This window comes from Lucilia sericata, unplaced genomic scaffold (genome assembly GCF_015586225.1).
Source record: "Lucilia sericata isolate MDLA Ls3-8-SP2 unplaced genomic scaffold, ASM1558622v1 Contig000389F_arrow, whole genome shotgun sequence".
Taxonomy (NCBI): Eukaryota; Metazoa; Arthropoda; class Insecta; order Diptera; family Calliphoridae; genus Lucilia; species Lucilia sericata.
In genome coordinates, this window is record NW_023994407.1 from 277501 (window position 1) to 295016 (window position 17516).

At 33.7% G+C, this 17516-nt stretch overlaps 2 protein-coding genes across 2 annotated transcripts in view; one reads left to right on the plus strand and one right to left on the minus strand.

The window, feature by feature from the left end:
- The window catches only part of LOC119604409 (sodium- and chloride-dependent glycine transporter 1), an 8523-nt gene extending 631 nt beyond the window's left edge, over nucleotides 1-7892 (plus strand). The window contains exons 1-10 of the mRNA XM_037956990.1: nucleotides 1-62; nucleotides 3749-3880; nucleotides 3949-4112; nucleotides 4189-4250; nucleotides 4318-4441; nucleotides 4502-4835; nucleotides 6781-6932; nucleotides 6992-7120; nucleotides 7189-7389; nucleotides 7459-7892. The exon at nucleotides 1-62 is cut by the window's left edge and continues 631 nt beyond it. Of these exons, the coding sequence (XP_037812918.1) occupies nucleotides 1-62; nucleotides 3749-3880; nucleotides 3949-4112; nucleotides 4189-4250; nucleotides 4318-4441; nucleotides 4502-4835; nucleotides 6781-6932; nucleotides 6992-7120; nucleotides 7189-7389; nucleotides 7459-7782 (1684 nt within the window). The 3' untranslated portion in view covers nucleotides 7783-7892. The remainder of the gene's footprint in view (nucleotides 63-3748; nucleotides 3881-3948; nucleotides 4113-4188; nucleotides 4251-4317; nucleotides 4442-4501; nucleotides 4836-6780; nucleotides 6933-6991; nucleotides 7121-7188; nucleotides 7390-7458) is intronic.
- Nucleotides 7893-8239: 347 nt separating this feature from the next.
- Nucleotides 8240-13761, minus strand: LOC119604407 (sodium- and chloride-dependent neutral and basic amino acid transporter B(0+)-like). Its single transcript, XM_037956988.1, has 10 exons — nucleotides 13395-13761; nucleotides 13163-13297; nucleotides 12926-13095; nucleotides 12753-12853; nucleotides 12558-12693; nucleotides 9410-9737; nucleotides 9197-9345; nucleotides 9005-9133; nucleotides 8729-8935; nucleotides 8240-8659 (listed from the first exon to the last, which is right to left on the minus strand). Exons 1-10 carry the CDS (start codon nucleotides 13555-13557, stop codon nucleotides 8381-8383), a joined length of 1797 nt encoding a protein of 598 aa, XP_037812916.1. The 5' UTR covers nucleotides 13558-13761; the 3' UTR covers nucleotides 8240-8380.
- Between the last annotated feature and the right edge of the window lie 3755 nt (nucleotides 13762-17516).

Consider the following 17516-nt stretch of genomic DNA (forward strand, 5'->3'; position numbering starts at 1 on the left):
ATATGCTGTTGGTTTGGGAAATGTTTGGCGTTTTCCATATCTGTGCTATCGTAGTGGGGGAGGTAAGTTGTAGGTCCAACAAATTTTGAACATTTTTGTTTCGAAAATGAGACCTTTTTTAAATTTAATTTCTTTTCGATTTTTTGTCTAAAAGTGAGTCAAACAAATAATTTAGATAGAATGTAGAGGTTTCATTTGATGACATTTAAACAAAATTTTTCCACAAATATTTTCTATTGATGCAAAATATGTAGGTGAATGTTTGACCTTAGCCGCCATATAAGGTCCTCTACAGAACGTGACTTTAACGTTCAACTGATTTCAAAATAGAAGTAGAGTAATGAAATTTGACATGAACAAGTTTTTTATGAACCGAAATCTCTCTACCAAATTTCGTTAGGAATGCTCCATAATTTACTCTAGCCCTCGCAAAACTAATCGTGCTGAATAAAGCTGCACACTTCATAGAGAAGACCTTCCATAGCAAATTGTATAAATTTGCAGTTCAAATTGATATTTAGACAAACTGATATTCTTATCCAATCTACGAGACTGAAATAACCTAATGTTAAGGAATAGGGTGTTAATCAGAAAAAAGGGATTTCGTGGCACAACATAAGACGGAATTTTATATCCATTAGAAACCTAAGGGGCTTAAGAATTTAGATCATTCTGCAATGCAAATGATGTCGCAATACTCCTAAGCTGGAAGGATCCAAATTATTTATGCAGAAGGGCAGAGGAGCCACTATCTCTTTACAAGAAGATGAAAATGCTTGCCTATACTAAATCACGGTACTTTGAGAGGGGAATATTGTAAAATTCTTAGACGTAAGTAATTCTTGATCGAAAACTGAAGGACAGAACCAACCACATCATGGTTGGGGATCTCAGTATAACCATCACTAATTAGAGCAATTAAGCTTTTATAAAGACAGTTATAGCTCTATAATCTGATGAACTGCTTTGAACAAAAAGTGTAACATTTGAGTGAATCAATCAAAGCTGAGACGAAACGTCTCAGTACGGTTCCTATCCAAACTTTAAAAACGGTGCAAAACTAAAATCAAAAACGTGTTTGCAAATGAAATGCACACATATTTTTCTGGGTTACTTAAATGGCATAAAGGCCTCAGCTTCTGCTTTCTAAATCCGTTCAGAAACTTAAAATCGGTTGAGATTCAACTAAGTTACTGGATTTTAAGTGCTTAAAGATATGAAAAACCGTTTTTTTATCCATATCTCAAGATTTTGGAGGTGTTCGGGAAATTTCAAAAAAATATTCTTGTTCTACTCGGATCCACCTTTCAGAAAAGTAGTATCACTTTCCAGATATTTCGATTTTTGTTTATTTTGTCTCACTGTGAAATCCATTCAGCTAAACTAACCTTCATCAGATTTTAGTCATGTTATGAACGTTGAAGACATTCGCTAAGTGGACCTTATATACATATTTAGGGTCTAGGGTCCAGTTTAAATGCGAAAAAATGATTCACGATTATTGCATAATTAACAAAATGGTCGGTATTTATGTAGCGCACAACAGGCCCGATAGCGGCTAAGTGTATTTCTTTGGATTTGATGTAGTATACATCCTCCTATCAAACTAACCTAACCTATGCAGTATTACGAATGCATATTTATAAACTACCCACCCCACTATAGGGTGATTGGTATTATGCATTTGTGCTGATGTTTGTAACACCCAAAAATATTGGTCCTACACCCACCATAAAGTATATTAGACTCACTTTCTGAGTCGATTAAGCTATGTCCGTTTGTCTGAGTGTCCATGTAAACCTTGTGCGCATGCTAGAGGTCGCAATTTTTAAGATAATTTTTACTTCGGCACAGCCCACCATCAAGCCGTATGACGTAAAAGGAATGCTGCCCTATAAACATCAGGGTGATATTTAAAATATGGCTTAAGTCAATTATGGACCAAGCTCTTTTGAACTAACAAAATATTAATTTTTAAAAACAATATATTTTTGTACAATTTTGAAACCGTGAGCATATGAGTAATTTTCTGAAGAGGACCTTTATATGCGTCAATTATGAATCGATACTCATAAAATTTTATACATAGATTTAGTTTTGTATAGAACTTGTTTATGTCAAATTTCATCGCAATACTCGTATTTTAAATAAGGAAAACTTGTATTTTAATAACCAAAACTCTTTCCAGAAGGGAACTTTTTATCTATAACTGACCTTAGCCCCAGTTATAGATCAGTCCTCATTAAATTCGGAATGCATAATTATGTTCCTAAATATATTACTTTTTTATGTCGATTTTTATCGCTGTACTAGTAATTTTCTGAATCCTCCTTATATGGGGGGTATGGTCAATTATTTGTAGACCGATTTTGGTTCATATAAAACTTGTTTACATTGAATATCATCGATGTACTCGAATTTTTATGCCATTAATTAGCGTTAATATAATTTTCTAAAGGAAGCTTATATGCGGGGTAGGGATAAATTACCGCCGTATTCCGCATGAAATTCGGTAGCAAGATTAGCGTTCGTATAAAAGTTTCTTATGTCGAATTTCATAACCATATTTCATAGCTCGTATTTTTATGCCAGCAATGGTCGTTTAAATAATTTTCTGAAGGGGACCTTATATGGGGGGGTAGGGTCAATTATGGACCGATCTATATAGAATTTGGTAGAGATTTTGGCTTGCATATAACTTATGTGTGTAAAATTTCGTCACTATATTCATATTTTTAAGCCAGTAATGAGCGTTATAGTCATTTTCAGAGTGGGACCTTATATGTGAGGTAGTGTCCTTTATAGGCAGATCCTAAAAAAATTGGTAGAAAGGTTTTAGATCATAAGAAACTTAAATGTGTGGGACCTTATATGGGGGGTAGGGTCAATTATGAACCGATCTTCAAAAAATTTGGTAGAAAGATTTTGGCTCATATGAAACTTACTTATACCGAATTTCATCGCTATTACCGAATGTTTAAGCCAGTAATGAGTATTAATGTTAATTTCTGAATGGGACCTTATATGGGGGGTAGGGTCAATTATGGACCGATCCTCAAAAAATTTGTTAGAAAGATTTTGGCTCATATGAGACTTATTTATGTCGAATTTTATCGCTATATTCGAATGTTTAGGCTAGCAATGAGCGTTAAAGTCTTTTTCTGAAGGGGATCGTATATGGGGAGTATGGTCAATTAAAGACCGATCCTCAAAAAATTAGGTAAAAAGATATTGGCTCATATGAAATTTATTTATATCGAATTTCATCGCTATACTTGTACTTCTAAAACAGTTATGTCCGTGAAAGCTGTTTTTTTGAGGTCCACTTGTATGGGGGCTATCCGAAAACGTGGACCAATATTGCCCATTTTCAATACCAAACAAACCTTAGCAATAGAGAATATTTATGCAAAATTTCAACTGTCTCCGTGTGGGCCCTATCGTAATTTCAACGATAGATAATTTCAGACGGATGGACGGACATGGCTAGATCGTTTTAGAATTTAAAAGAGACCCAGAATATATATACCTTTATGGGTCTTTGACCAATATTTCGATGTGTTACAAATGGAATGACAAAAACAATATACAACCCCCCCCCATATTTTTTGGTGGTGGGTATAAAAATTAGGAGATCCATGATTTCAATATAGAACCAGCAACTTAAAGGTGTTGTAATACATCAGAAAGTCGGACAAAACTGACGACATATTCTTACTTGTTTTAACAAAATCTATTTTTCTTTCAGGTGCATTTTTAGTTCCATATCTTTTAATGTTATTTTTCTGTGGCATTCCATTATTTTTTATGGAAATTATTATGGGTCAATTTTCTAGTTTAGGATGTATTGGAATTTTTCGTTTGGCTCCCTTATTCAAAGGTAAGTACTTATTTCACCTGAATGAATTCCAATTTTATTTACATATATTCAATTTATTTCAAATTAAGGAGCTGGCTATGCAATAGTAGTAGTTAATATAATTTGTACCGTTTATTATTCGGTAATCATTGCTTATCCCTTAATGTTCCTTAAACATATATTTACTGCCAAATTACCCTGGGAATCCTGTGGGAATGCTTGGAATACTGAGCATTGTATTGAGGTGACAGAGGTTAGTAAGTAATTTTTCATAATATACAAATTTAATTGTATTTTTGTCCAAAAACTTTTATCAAACACTTTTATAGATGGCTAATCGTAATTTTACAAATCGTGGGGATTTTAAAACTCCAGCTGATGAGTTTTTCCAGTAAGTGTAATCTAATACCTGGAAATTTGCTCAAGATTATATATAAATCAATGTTTTCTAATTTAAGTTTAGAAATTTTAAAAATATCCAAAGGCATTGATGAAATTGGAAGCATACAATGGCCATTATTTTTCGGTGTACTGATAGCCTGGATTATGGTTTATGTGTGCATAATTAAGGGCATAGAAACTGTAAGTTTTAGAGAATTTTATTAATTTAAAACGAATTTTTAAATTTTCTATTTATAACAGGTCGGTAAAGTGGTTTATTTTACTGCCACATTTCCATTCATTATACTTTTCATTCTATTTATACGTGGCGTTACATTACCCGGCGCCACTAAGGGCATTCTATTTTATATTTATCCTGAATGGTCTCGTTTATTGGATCTCAAAGTTTGGGCTGATGCAGCCATACAAATATTTTTCTCATTGGGCCCGGGATGGGGTGGTATTGTCAATATGGCTAGTTTTAATCATTTTCGTAATAATGCAAAAGGTGATTCCATTTATATACCGATTATAAATTGTTCAACAAGTATTTTTGCTGGATTTGTGGTATTTTCCGTATTGGGATTTTTGTCACGTAAGTTTTACTCTTTTCAAAAATATACTCTCAATAATTTAATTAAAAGTTGCTTCAAACAAAAGTAATAAATCCAAATCAAATTTTTTTATAGCAAAGTTGTTTAACAAGAAAAGTTCCTTTTACAATTGTAATCCAAGCAATTTTCCTACAGAAAAGTTGCTTTTCTAGCTATTTTCCTATATAAAAGTGGCTTCCATTACAAGTTTTTCCTATAGAAACGTTGCTTACATTACAAGCTTATATTATAAGAAATGGCATTACAAAAATTTTCCTACAGTAAAGTTGCTTGTGTAACGAGCAATTTTCTAATAGAAAAGTTGCTTGTATAACAAGCAATTTTCTAATAGAATAGTATATTGTATAACGAGCAACTTTCTAACAGAAAAGTTGCTGTATAACAAGCAATTTTCCTAAAGAAAAGTTGTTTGTATAACGAGCTATGTTCCTAAAGATGTTCCTTGTATAATGAGCCATTTTCATATAGAGAAGTTGCTTGCTTAAAGAGTAATTTTCCTGTAGAAAAGTTGCTTGTACAACCAACAATTTTCTTATAGAAACGTTGCTTGTATAACGAGCAATTTTCTAAAAGAAATGCTGTTGTATAACAAGCCATTTTCCTATAGAAAATTTGCTTGTACAACGGGCAATTTTCTAATAGAAAAATTGTTGTATAACGACAAATTTTATAATAGAAAAGTAGCTTGTTGCAATTTTCTACAGAAAAGTTGCTTTTATAACGAGCAATTAGAAAAGCATTTGCCCTACATTGTTAGTTAGTCAGTCAGTTAGTTAGTTAATTAGTTAGTTATTTAGTCAGTCAGTCAGTCAGCCAGTCAGTTAGTTAGTTAGTTAGTTAGTTAGTAGTTAGTTAGTTAGTTAGTTAGTTAGTTAGTTAGTTAGTTAGTTAGTTAGTTAGTTAGTGTTAGTTAGTTAGTTAGTTAGTTAGTTAGTTAGTTAGTTAGTTAGTTAGTTAGTTAGTTAGTAGTTAGTTAGTTAGTTAGTTAGTTAGTTAGTTAGTTAGTTAGTTAGTTAGTTAGTTAGTTAGTTAGTTAGTTAGTTAGTTAGTTAGTTAGTTAGTTAGTTAGTTAGTAGTTAGTTAGTTAGTTAGTTAGTTAGTTAGTTAGTTAGTTAGTTAGTAGTTAGTTAGTTAGTTAGTTAGTTAGTTAGTTAGTTAGTTAGTTAGTTAGTTAGTTAGTTAGTTAGTTAGTTAGTAGTTAGTTAGTTAGTTAGTTAGTTAGTTAGTTAGTTAGTAGTTAGTTAGTTAGTAGTTAGTTAGTTAGTAGTTAGTTAGTTAGTTAGTTAGTTAGTTAGTTAGTTAGTTAGTTAGTTAGTTAGTTAGTTAGTTAGTTAGTTAGTTAGTTAGTTAGTTAGTTAGTTAGTTAGTTAGTTAGTTAGTTAGTTAGTTAGTTAGTTAGTTAGTTAGTTAGTTAGTTAGTTAGTTAGTTAGTTAGTTAGTTAGTTAGTTAGTTAGTTAGTTAGTTAGTTAGTTAGTTAGTAGTAGTTAGTTAGTTAGTTAGTTAGTTAGTTAGTTAAGTTAGTTAGTTAGTTAGTTAGTAGTTAGTTAGTTAGTTAGTTAGTTAGTTAGTTAGTTAGTTAGTTAGTTAGTTAGTTAGTTAGTTAGTTAGTTAGTTAGTTAGTTAGTTAGTTAGTTAGTTAGTTAGTTAGTTAGTTAGTAGTTAGTTAGTTAGTTAGTTAGGTAGTTAGTTAGTTATTTAGTTAGTTAGTTATTTAGTTAGTTAGTTAGTTAGTTAGTTAGTTAGTTAGTTAGTTAGTTAGTTAGTTAGTTAGTTAGTTAGTTAGTTAGTTAGTTAGTTAGTTAGTTAGTTAGTTAGTTAGTTAGTTAGTTAGTTAGTTAGTTAGTTAGTTAGTTAGTTAGTTAGTTAGTTAGTTAGTTAGTTAGTTAGTTAGTTAGTTAGTTAGTTATTCAAAATTATTCTTGTAGATCAAACGGGAATTCCGGTGGCAACCGTAGCAACATCTGGACCTGGACTGGCATTTATAACGTATCCGCAGGCTATATCTATGTTGCCATTTTCTCAATTATGGGCCGGTCTATTTTTCACCATGCTCTTTTTGCTGGGCTTAGACAGTGTGGTAGATTTTCAAATTGCATAAAAAATTAAAAAAAAAAACTCTAATACTTCCTTTTTCAGTTTGTACAAATCGAAGCAATAATATCATCCATATTGGATGAAATACCCAAAGTGAGGCCATATAAATTTGCCGTAACCCTGATTTCATGTATTCTGATGTTCTCAATGTCCATTATACTTACAACAAATGTAAATAGAAATTCTGTACAAAATTTTTTTTTTGAAATTAAAAATCTATACATTTTTGTAATAATTAGGGTGGCATGTTCATTTTGCAATTGCTGGATTGGTACTCAGCTTCGGTATCGGTAATATTGATCTGTATATTTGAGATTGTTATGGTCGGTTGGATTTATGGTGTTGATAACTTTATTGATGACATTTATTTTATGATTGGCAAAAAACCCGAAAGAATCTGGCGCTATTGTTGGAAATATATAACACCACTTATATTAGTAGTAAGTTCAAAATATCTTGAATAACTTTTTAACATTTTTACTGATTTATGTTTTTTTATATATTTCTAGACGATTTTCTTCACCACCATTATCTTTAATAGACCCGTGCGTTATAATGACCGTAGCTATCCCGAATGGGCCATTATTGTGGGCTGGTGCAGTTGTGCCATTTCTATTATTTGCATTCCTTTGTATATGTTGCAGAAAATCGTACTGCCCAAAGGCACTCTAAAAGAGAACTTCTTACGTTCGTTACAGGCTAAATATTGGCTACCAGCTCAAGATGATTATCGCTTGGCCTATAATGAATTTAAAAATTCACAAAAAATTATGAAAGAATTGAATATGAATAATTTTGAAACTTTAGAATTGTTAAAGAAAGTCAAGAAGTGATTAGTTTCTTTTATGTTAGTTTAATGAATTTAATTATTAGTACAAACGTGTATGTATGTGATGATACGAAAAATAAAATTCCAAAAATTTTAAGAAAATTTTAGTACAATAATATATTAAATTCTGTACTAACAGTAAATATTCTAACATTCTGTTCTATCAGTAAACCTATATTAAATCTCCAACTGGAGGGTATACGACTTTTATACTACTATTACTACTACTTTGGGTACCGGCACATTCGAATGTTCCAGGGAATAATATTGCGGACGTGCCTGCTAAACCTAGTGCTCGCCTATAAATGGACGAAACTTACTCAATTGTTGTTGTTCCACTATTCTGCAGTAAATCTCTAATTCAGTGTGATCTTCTCGGTACTGCTCAGATCAGAAAGGTAACAGATAACTTGCTCAAAAGATATTGTGTCCCTGTGCAAAATTTTATTAGGATCGGGTAATACTTTTAGAAATTAAATTCAACATAATTGCTTTATTATAATAAAAAAATCACATTTTAAATATAATCATAACTGGTGTAGGTTATCGTATATGATCGGCCAGGCCCGACTATAGTTTCTTAAATATTTTACTTATAAATGTCAAATTTCTTCGGTAACCTCATTTAATTGATGCGTTACATCCAAATTGCCCATTGCCTCCTCGTAACGTTGTCGTTCTTCGGCATCGACCGGATACCAGTCATTTGGACGACAACAATGTTGAAAACGTGTCTTTATTGTACCAATACTCTGATACATCGAACGTATGGCATATACAGGTATATAAATCCAAGGTAAAGCAACAAAAGTGATGCAAATTATTTGGATGCCAGGAACTGCAATAATGTGTTCATAACCTGCTATTAACACAGCGGTCAACTGGAAAGAATATCAAAGATGATTATATAGAATTGAAGATATAAATGGTCCCATTAATTTGTTATTTACCAATGAAAATAGCATAAACAGTGGAGCCACAAACCTCAAAATATTTATTTGCCAAGTTGAGAAACCTTGATTTATCATAAATTCTATATCACGCTGAAATCTAATACGACCATAAATCCATAGAACAATTAGGATTAACAGTAAATTTAGGGCATTTTGGGTAATATTGGAATCTGCAGAAATTGCATTGAAATGCGTAACTCCATGCTAAGAGACATAATAACAAGAAAACAGAGATATTCATAGGGAAATAGAGATCTTGATTTGCCAACTTACATTCGAAGTAAAATACAGTGAACAAAAAGCTATGGTGGCAGTAACTATCATACAAACTTCCATCTTTCGATCTCTCAGCGATGCAAATTCATCAAATATTGTAGTCAAAATTGAAAATAATTGTATGACCTAGAAATTTAAAACAATTTCATTATTATAAATGTAAAACCTATATTTAATCAAAATTATTACGATTAAAACTAAAGCTCCCAAAAACATCATAAAAAAGTATAATATAGACCATAAATTGGCCCATTTCATGTGAGCCATAACACTGCCACTGGATAAATATAAAGCCGAAACACGTTCCACTCGCGAATAATAATTATTATCAGTAGTTTCTAAAAAAACGAAGTTTACATTAAAATATAGAATTTTTCAACAAAAGCTCACGTGCAAGATTACCTTTTAAATATCTTTCCGATAATTGGGTGATTAAACTTAGTGCCACTATAACCAACATTTGCCCCAAAGCAATAATCCAACTTGATTTCTTGATGTTAGTTTTAAATTTATTAAAACTAGAAAGTGTTATTAGGATACCCCAACCAGGACCAAATGCCGATAGACCATACATTGGTAACATGTTGAAACTATATAGATACTCCCTCCAATAAGGCATAAAAACTTTGCGATAAACAACACCTGCTCCAGGTAGAAAACTAAAACGTATTAAACATATGATCAATAGTCCTACGAATATCCAGACGCTATAACGAATTAATTGACCCAGCTGGAAAAATAAATAATTGTATCAGATAAACAGTAAGAAGGAGGGAGGAGGAAGAGGACAGGAAGAAAACAATGGTGGAAAAGATGCAGAGAGGGACGGTAGGAGAAAAAAAAGGGAATGAGGGGAAGGAGGGGGAGGGAGGACGAACGAAGAGGGCGAACGAAGAGGACGAACGAAGAGGACGAAACGAACTAACGAACGAACGAAAACGAACGAACGAACGAACACGAACGAAACGAACGAACAACGAAACGAACGAACGAACGAACGAACGAACGAACGAAAGACGAACGAACGAACAACGAACGAACGAACGAACGAAACGAACGAAACGAACGAAACGAACGAACGAACGAACGAACGAACGAACGAACGAACGACGAACGAACGAACGAACAACGAAACGAACGAACGAACGAAACGAACGAACGAACGAACGAAAGAACGAACGAACGAACGAAGAACGAACGAACGAACGAAGAACGAACGAACGAACGAACTAAGAACGAACGACGAACGAAAGAACGAACGAACGAACGACGAACGAACTAACGAACGAACGAACGAACGAACGAACGAACTAACGAACGAACGAACGAAACGAACGAACGAACGAACGAACGAACGAACGAACGAACGAAAACGAACTAACGAGACAACGAACGAACGAACGAAACTAAGAAAAACGAACGAACGAACGAACTAACTAAAACGAACTAACGAACGAACGAACTAACTAAGAAGAATAAAACGAACGAACGAACTAACGAACGAAAAAACGAACGAACGAACGAACGAACGAACGAAACTGAAGAACGAACGAAACGAAACGAACGAACGAACGAACGAACTAAAACGAACAAGACTAACTAATATGACTAACTAAAGACGACCTAACTAACTAAACTAACTAAATAACTAACTAACTAACTAACGAACTAACGAACGAACGAACTAAAAACTAACTAACGAACTAACGAAGAACAACGAACAACGAACTAACGAACGAACTAACGAACGAACTAAACTAACTAACGAAACTAACTAACGAACGAACTAAACGACAAAGAACTAACTAACTAACTAAACTAACTAACTAACAACTAACTAAAACAACTAAAATAGTAAACTAATATGTCTAACTAAAGGACGAAACGAAGAGAAGAACGAGAAGAGGACGAAACGGAAAGGACGAACGCAGAGGACGAACGAAGAGACGAAAACGAAAACGAACGAACGAAACGAACGAACGAACGAACGAACGAACGAACGAACGACGAACGAACGAAACGAACGAACGAACGAACGAACGAACGAACGAACGAACGAACGAACGAACGAACGAACGAACGAAACGAAACGAACGAAACGAACGAAACGAACTAACGAACAAGAAAACGAAGAACGACAAACGAAACGAACGAACGAAGAACCGAACGAACTAACAACGAACGAACGAACGAACGAAGAACGAACGAACGAACGAAACGAAACGAACGAAAACGAACGAACGAACGACGAACGAACGAACGAACGAACGAACAACGAACGAACGAACGAACGAAACGAACGAACGACGAACGAACGAACGAACGAAGGACGAACGAACGAACGAACGAACGAACGAACGAAACGAACGAACGAAGAACGAACGAACGAACGAACGAAAAGAACGAACGAACGAACGAACGAACGAAACGAAACGAACGAAAACGAAACGAACGAACGAACGAACGAACGAACGAACGAACGAACAAACGAACGAACGAACGAACGAACGAACGAAACGAACGAACGAAAGAACGAACGAACTAACGAACTAAACGAACGAACGAACGAACGAACGAACTAACGAACGAACGAACGAACGAACGAACGAACGAACGAAACGAACGAACGAACTAACGAACGAACTAACGACTAACGAAACTAAAACGAACGAACGAAACGAACGAACGAACGAACGAACGAACGAACGAACGAACGAAACTAACGAACGAACTAACGAACGAACTAAACGAACGAACGAACGAACTAACGAACTAACTAACTAACGAACTAACTAACTAACGAACTAACTAACTAACTAACTAACTAACTAACTAACTAACTAACTAACTAACTAACTAACTAACTAACTAACTAACTAACTAACTAACTAACTAACTAACTAACTAACTAACTAACTTACTAACTAACTAACTAACTAACTAACTGAAACTCAGTTTCCTGAAAGAAATTCCTATGAATTGTTCAACAGTGTTAGTCAGGAATGTTATTTCCGGAATAACATCACTTCCAAGATCCCAAGATCTAACTTCGACGAATGCCTGACAGTGGCAAAGAAAGTGCTCCAGAGTTTCACTCTCCTCACCACATACATGCTCTACATTTGTCTGCATACGCACGTCCGGTTGGGTAATAGGAGGACCTGACCACTATCGGAACTGTTGTGCGCTCCTTTGCATAGATAATGTTTGTTGGAAGAAACAAAACCGTCATATTGTATATTGTGAACGGAGCTTCTTGGGCGTAATATCCGGAATAACAACACCTCCAAGATATTTGGATCTAATCTGACAATCGCAAAGAAAGTGCTCTTCAGTTTCACTCTCTATATGCTCTATATTCGTATGAACCCGTGCGTCTATTTTTTTGTATAACTGTGCCGTAATCCTGTGTGTCCCTTCTGAATATACAAACCTCATACTTGATCATTTAGATGCGACTTTCGGTCCTGCACTCGTTAGGGCCACGCCACGCTTCGAATTAACTAATTTAAATTATCGATTGCCGATATCGATTTACCGATTTACATACCTTTTCTGTATTAAAAAATTTATAAATTAAAACTGCTACTATGGTCCAAACAATAATCGAGCACAAAACCAGTTGCCAGGACATTGTAAACTCCATGTCATCATATTTAAATAAATTTTGGTCGTGGAAGAGGGTTCTATAAAGATAAAATTTTAATAAATCCAAAAGTTAGCACAACATTAAAACTAAACTTACTTAAAATACAACACAGAGGGTATGTGATGATTCAGGAATATATATGAATCACTATAATCATCATCGTAATCTGAGGCGTTTTGAAATCGAATATTACAAAGCTTAAGGCAAAAGTAATAAATTAGTACTTGGGATAGAATATAAAATTTAAATATTTTAAAATCTTGACTTACATTAATCTTTTCACTTTCAGTTAAATTGGTGGCCCATTTCTTAAAACCGTCACAACTCCAGGGTAAGGTAGGCTGCATAGAGGCAAACATATAGACCAAAGGTACCACAGCAAATAGGCTATAGTATGTTAGTACTATCAAATTAATAGCTAATGCTATATAACCAACACCTAGGGACCGGATGAGTTAAGTTAACATTATTAATGCTGTTAAAATTAACAATATTCTGAAATTTACTTTTAAATAAAGGCGTCAAACGAAATGCTGATATATAACTGCTGCTAGAAAATTGTCCCAGAAACGATTGTATAACCATAAGTGGAATTGCATACAGGGCCAATGATAATAGATAGGTCGGTATCATAGCAGTATCTGAAAGTTGGGAATTTATGTCGGTTATCGTGCGAACAATCAAGTAGAGTTGAAGGGAACCGGTTTTGACAAGGAAATTTAACTCTCTAGTACTCACCCCTATAACTTAGGGAGAAAAACCATGACATGGCAAAAAAGTCCAAACGAAATGCTAGAGCAATGCCGGCATATATGAAATCATTGGGGCTTGCCCAAAAGCCTCGTTTTGTATCGGGTATAAATGGGTGAAGTCCGGTATCATAAGATGTTTCATAAACCATTATTATTTTTGTATTTTTATACTTTTTAATTAAACATCAAGTAGATTTTATTTTGTTCTATTTTTGATTAAATGTTTATTAAGATTTGTTTATATATTATGTAGCTTTTTACAATTATCTTTTTGATTTGTTTTTGTTTCAGTTTGAATCTAAGAAATATATAAAATCAAAACATCTAATTAATTGAAGCTTTGAAGAACGACTAAAATATATTTTTAATTCTAAAGAAATTTAAAAAAAAAATATTATAAAAAGCTTTATTTATAAATATGTTGATAATATACAAACATAAAAATGGACTTTTGTTAAAAACTTTTATTAATTATCAGAATATAATTTTTTAATTAAGAAACCAGTGTCGTCATTATTATGAGCAACATCTTGAAGCATCACTAGGGGTGTCAGATTATATTTTGTGCTAAATTTTGCTGGAAGTATTGCGATAACTTTAGTAAACGTGCACCGTTAAAATTATATTCTCATATGTTCTTACTTAGTCTAATCTACTTTTTCTTTCTACTATCCCAGCAAAAACTCGGTGAAAAAGGTAAACCCTTGTACTTCCATAACCACTTACTTTTCAATGACCACAACTTACCATCTGCATTACTTAGTAGTACTCTAGTAATGACTTTCTTATAATCTGATATAGAAGTACCTTATTTTCGGCTTTGTCATTTTGTTTGCACATTTTATTTAATTGCGTGTTAAGAATTGTGTTTTACAAAAAAGAAAAGAAAATTATATTTGTATGTATTTTTAATATTTTTATTATTAAACAAGTTAGAGTGCTATATTCGGCTGAGCCGAATCTTAAATACCCTCCACCAGCTACTTTTATATTAATACTTTTTTAATTGATCATATATTTGAAATAAGTTTTCTTATGTCTTAGATAGAAAAACTCCAAGATTTAAACAGCTTAAATCTGTTATAATTCCAAGATTTATTGAATATTACAAACCCCATTTTCTTTTATATTTTTATAGCGCCCTAAGATATGCTTTAACGATATTTAATGTGCATGTATGCATGTGTGTGAATGATTTAAGGATTTTCAAAATACATATATATATAATTTTGTTCTACACAAATTGATAATGCAACTAGTTAAATACGGTTACATTGCTTTTAGGAGCAGGACCTAGTAGGGGAGATATGACCAATTATAGACCGATCGTAAAAAATTCTTTAAGCAAAATTTCTGTACATAAAAGCTATATTTCAGTCAAATTTTGTATCTATATCGTAATTTAGTAATAACTAATGTGTGTTCAGGTGATTTTCTGAAGGGACACTTGCATGGCACCGACCGCACCCATATTATGGACCGATCTTGAAAAAATCTTGAAATATAATTTTTGTATACCAAACTAATATTTGTGCCAAATTTTGTATCAATAGCTTTATTTGGTAATGAGTAATGTGCGTTTAAGAGATTTTCGTAAAAGGACCTTGTATGGGAGCTATGACCAATAATGTATATAAAGACAAAATTTCAAAATTCTGTATCTATATCATTATTTGGCAATAAATATTGTGCATTTAAGTGATTTTCTGGAGGGGACCTAGTATGAGAGCTATGACCAAATATGGACCGATCGTAAAACAATTTTATAGTGTAATTTATTTATATAAGAGCAATATTTGTGCTAAATGTATGGATATCAATATTTTGTAATGAGTTATGTGCGTTTCAGTGATTTTCGGGAGGGGACCTTGTATGGGAGCTATGACCAATTATGGACCGATCGGAAAAAAAATTCACAGTAATATTCTGTGCATATGAGCAATACTTGTACCAAATTTTATGTGGATATCTTAATTTAATAATGAGTTATGTTCGTTTAAGTGATTTTCGGGAAGGGACCTTGTATGGGAGCTATGACCAATTATGGACCGATCGGAAAACTTTCATAGTAATATTTCTGTATATGTGAGCAATAGTTGTACCAAACTTTATGTGGATATCTTAATTTAGTAATGAGTTATGTTCGTTTAAGTGATTTTCGGGAGGACACCTTGTATGGGAGCTATGACCAATTATGGACCGATCGGAAAAATTTCACAGTAATATTTCTGTACATATGAGCAATACTTGTACCAAATTTTATATGGATATCTTAATTTAGTAATGATTTATGTGCGTTTAAGTGATTTTCGGGAGGGGATCTTGTATGGGAGCTATGACCAATTATGGACCGATCGGAAAAAACTTTCACAGTAATATTTTTGTGCATATGAGCAATACTTATTCCAAATTTTATATGGATATTTTAATTTAGTAATGAGTTATGCGCGTTTAAGTGATTTTCGGGAGGGGACCTTGTATGAGAGCTATGTCGAATTATGGACCGATCCAGAAAATTTTTTCTCTAAATGAATTCTATTGATATAGAATTTTAATTTGTAAAATTTTGTGAAGATATCAACATTCTGACGGAAGTTATTAACAAAAAACTCATTTTGCGGGAATATGTACTTTTGTATGGGAGGTATATGAAATTATGGACCGATTCTGGTAATTTTCAGTAGGAATCAAGATCTTGTGTAGAAACGAATGTATGATGACTTTCATGAAATTATCTTGCATAGTTTTCGAGAAACTTACTTTAGAATGTGTAAAAAATGCTTATTTTTTCGGAGTTGTTTTAAATTTTGATTCATAACTTTTCCCGATGTGAACCGATTTTGCTCATTTTCAATACCAAACTGTACCGGATAATAATGAATATTTTTGATTCGTTTTAACGTGAGCGTGTATTACACAGACAGACAGACGGACAGACGGACGGACGGACGGACGGACATAGCTAAATCGACTCAGAATTTCATAAGCACCCAGAATATATATACTTTGTTGGGTCTCAGATGAATATTTCTTGGTGTTACACACGGAATGACAAACTTATATATACCCTCTATCACCACTGATGGTGGTGGAGGGTATAAAAAAAAACAACTTACTCAACATTTGTTCTGTAAGAGAAATTGCAAGTACTTCTTTAACTCCCTATTTGTAAGCGAGCGTAGAAGTACTTGCCTCCAATGACATCACCGTGTTAAAATAATGATTTGTCTCATGTGCAAATCGAGGAATAGGTGTTTGTGTTCTAAAAATGTAAACAAAACGGGGCTCTGACTACCGAACTTAGGCGGTATAATCTTCACATTTGCACGGAGGAAATACCGTTGCTCCGCGTCGGCCTGGCAGCTCCAGCGCCAGGATCGAATGCACTAGCCCAATCAGCTAGTCATCTTAAAACTACTTGATTACTGAAACCACAACAAACAAAAATAACAATCAAACTGATCAACCGATGCCGACTTATGGAATGGAATTGAGGATACGATTTTGAAGCTGGAATGTAAGAACGCTTCTGGAATCTTCGCAACTGGCACAAGTTAGCAGAGAATGACGTGCATATGATGTCGAAGTTCTTGGTCTCTCTGAGACTAGCTGGCCAGAGTCAGGCGAGATGAAAACACAAAACGGACTCACTTTTCTATACTCAGGTAAGGCATCTAACCAACCAAGAAGTTTTTTATTATATACATGACCTCGGAAAGCCCTTGTCAGCTGGAAACCACACTCTGACAGAATTATATCTGTCAGAATACGTACACGTGCCATGAAAATGACGATAGTACAATGCTACGCTCCGACTAAAGTATCCGAACTGGATCAGAAGGTTGAATTCTACGAAGAGCCTGGGTTTTAGCGTCCCCTCGTAGGGGTGATATATTGGTTTTAATGGGAGATTTCACAAAAGTATATACATATATTCTGGGTCCTTATTAAATTCTAAGACGATCTAGTCATGTCTGTCCATCCGTACGTCCGTCTGTCTGTTGAAAGCACGATAGAGTCCGAACGGAAAGAGCTAGAGAATTAAAAATTTCCACAAATATTTCTTATAGGTAAGGCCACGTTTTCGCATAGCCCCTATACAAATAGC